Source organism: Phaseolus vulgaris, chromosome 10 (genome assembly GCF_051622355.1).
Source record: "Phaseolus vulgaris cultivar YP4 chromosome 10, ASM5162235v1, whole genome shotgun sequence".
Lineage (NCBI taxonomy): Eukaryota > Viridiplantae > Streptophyta > Magnoliopsida > Fabales > Fabaceae > Phaseolus > Phaseolus vulgaris.
In genome coordinates this window covers 3,892,415-3,895,295 of record NC_143507.1, presented here as the reverse complement: position 1 = coordinate 3,895,295, position 2,881 = coordinate 3,892,415, and the positions used below count along the sequence as shown (strand labels likewise).

General features: G+C 34.9%; 1 protein-coding gene across 1 annotated transcript; it reads left to right on the top strand.

The window, feature by feature from the left end:
* The first annotated feature begins 741 nt into the window (after positions 1-741).
* On the top strand, positions 742-2,635 carry LOC137819366 (cytochrome P450 81E8). The gene is made up of 3 exons (XM_068623186.2): positions 742-1,288; positions 1,408-1,777; positions 1,884-2,635. The coding sequence occupies exons 1-3, from the start codon at positions 774-776 to the stop codon at positions 2,490-2,492; spliced, it is 1,494 nt and encodes a 497-aa protein (XP_068479287.1). The 5' UTR covers positions 742-773; the 3' UTR covers positions 2,493-2,635.
* Positions 2,636-2,881: the final 246 nt, after the last annotated feature.

The following is a 2,881-nucleotide window of genomic DNA, read 5'->3' as shown; positions in this document are numbered from 1 at the left end:
TTGTTGACAAAGCTCTAATGTGAAAGCCTTAACTATCAATCCTCAATCACAAAGCATATTCGAAAAATTACGTGAATAATGTACCTGCAATTAATTCCAATTTTCACTGGTAAGAGAACCTGTATTTAACTACAAGTTCATGATTCAAGGATTCGAAGTAAAGTTGTAATTGGAAATTTTGAGATTTTAATAATTACGAATTATGCACCATATGTTGCATTTTCTAAAAGATATTGAAAATTAAAATCACTAAAATCCTTTTCACATTTTGTATGCCACGAGGTAGATTGAATAATACAATAAAAAGAAATCTGAGTAGAGGTGCTACTCATAATTGCACAACGTGAAGTCAATAATCGCTACCAGTGTATTGCTGGGATCTCATGCATGTTTAACGTGTACCTAATTCTCTTGTCTGTTCTTATTATAGTTGCATCTATTAAAAGTAAAAATTTAAAAATTAAAATGGTTAAAATACTATTTGTATTTATTATGTGACAGGATAGATTAAATAGTTAGGTAATAATGAAATCTGAGTACACCCTTGCTTGCACCACTTTATGATTATTTTATAAACCTCAACTACAATATTATTTGCCATGCACCACTTTATTATTATTTTATATACCTCAAATTCAATGTTATTTGCCACCTAATTTGAACAGCCATTTTTTCTTGACTTTTGTTTTTCCAGCTTACCATTTTTATGCCTATATAAACTCACATGCATGGAAATCAAAAACATAAAAATCAATAGCAGAATAGCACAAGCAATGGCTCTTTTGTATTTGGCTTTGCTAATTCTTCTGTTTCTGTTCTCTCTTAAGCTCTTCTTCAAAACAAGAACATTCAGAAACCTTCCACCAGGGCCATTCTCTTACCCTATAGTCGGAAATCTCTTGCAACTCAAACAGCCTTTCCACCGCACTTTCACTCAATTGTCGCAAAAATACGGCCAAGTCTTCTCTCTCTGGTTCGGTTCCCGTCTCGTGGTGGTCGTTTGTTCACAGTCTGCGGTGCAAGAATGCTGTACCAAAAACGACATCGTCTTGGCCAACCGACCTCACTTTCTCTTTGGCAAGTACATCAGCTACGACAACAGCACCATCCTTCACTCCTCCTACGGCGACCATTGGCGCCATCTTCGCCGCATCTTGGCGCTCGAAGTTGTCTCAACCAACCGTTTAAACTCCTTCTACCATGTTCGTAGGGGCGAGATCATGAGGCTCGTGCAAAAGCTCTCTCACCTTTCACACAACGACTTCACCAAAGTGGATCTTAAATCCATGTGAGTCAGTTCTTTATCAAACATCCTTACACCATGTTTTCAAATATATTGTAATGTTTTATCAAATTACACATTACTCTTACATTAGCATTGTGTCTGAATAACATTTTTATATTAAGGTTCATGGAAACGGCGTTTAACACTATGACGAGAATAGTGGCGGGAAAGAGATTATTCGGCGACGATTGTGACGTGAATGATGTGCAGAAAGCAAAGCAATTCCAAGATATCCTTAAAGAGTTGGTGACATTAGCCGGAGTAAATAACCGCGGAGACTTCTTGCCTTTTGTGAGGTTGTTTGATTTTGATAATTTAGAGAAAAGGTTAAAGGGGATTGGTAAGAGAACCGATGCATTCTTACAAGAACTCATTGACGAACATCGCAGTAGTGGAAATTACAGTGGCAATACTATGATAGGTCACCTCCTTGCTCTACAACGATCACAACCTGAACAATACACTGATCAAATCATCAAAGGACTTTCTCTGGTAATTAGTTATTTCTTTGTTTAGAGTAAAAACAAACGAAACTAAAAAGAAGGATCTGTTTCCTTATGTGGTATATTGATACTTTTTTTTTTTTTGGATTTTACAGAGCTTGCTACTTGCTGGAACAGATACATCAGCTTTAACTTTAGAATGGGCAATGGCTAATTTATTAAACCACCCAGAAGTTATAAAGAAGGCAAAGAATGATATAGACACTTATGTTGGAGCAGATCGTCTGGTAGAGGAATCTGACATGTCAAAACTCCCTTACATTCAATGCATTGTTTACGAGACACTTCGATTGCACCCTGCAGCTCCAATTTGGTCACCACATTTGTCTTCTGAAGATTGCAGCATAGGAAAATATAATCTCCCAAAAGACACAATTGTGTTGGTGAATGCTTGGGCTGTTCATACAGATCCAAAAATGTGGAGTGATCCAACACAGTTTAAGCCTGAAAGGTTTGAGGATGAAAGTGAAGTAAGTAGGTTACTTTCATTTGGGTTAGGGAGAAGGGCTTGTCCTGGATCAAACTTGGCTCAACGTACAGTGAGTTTATCTGTTGCCTTATTGCTTCAATGCTTTGATTGGAAACGAATTGGCAAGGAACAAGTTGATATGTCTGAAGCAAATGGAATTACCATTTCTAGAATAAATCCTTTGGAAGTTATGTGCAAACTTCGCCAAACACCCCTAGTTAAAGATAACTACTGATTTATGGTGTTATTTTATGTAATGTTTGGGGAATAAATATGTGATATATGTCATAAGTTCTAGTTTTACAATAAATTCTTATTTTCTTTATATTATGTAATGATTATTTAATGGGTTGAAAATAAATATGCGTTTCCATTGAATGTGATATGTCATAAGTTCTGATTTATATAGTGTTATTTAAAGAATAAACATAATGTAATGTTTGGAGAATAAGTATGTCTACATAAACATATTCTTCTTTATTGAATGTGATATGTTTTAAGTTCTAGTTTCCCAATAATTTCTTTATATTATTTAATGTAGTAATTGTTTTGATTTTTTTTTTATCAGAAAAAAATTAAATAAATTAAAAGTACACTTTAGTTGTCCAACCCTTATACAAACCA

Coding starts and splice junctions, on each gene's coding strand:
- LOC137819366 (XM_068623186.2), top strand. CDS start 774: ATGGCTCTTTTGTATTTGGCTTTGCTAATTCTTCTGTTTCTGTTCTCT. Junction 1,289..1,407: donor AAAGTGGATCTTAAATCCAT/GTGAGTCAGTTC, acceptor TTTTATATTAAG/GTTCATGGAAACGGCGTTTA. Junction 1,778..1,883: donor TCATCAAAGGACTTTCTCTG/GTAATTAGTTAT, acceptor TGGATTTTACAG/AGCTTGCTACTTGCTGGAAC.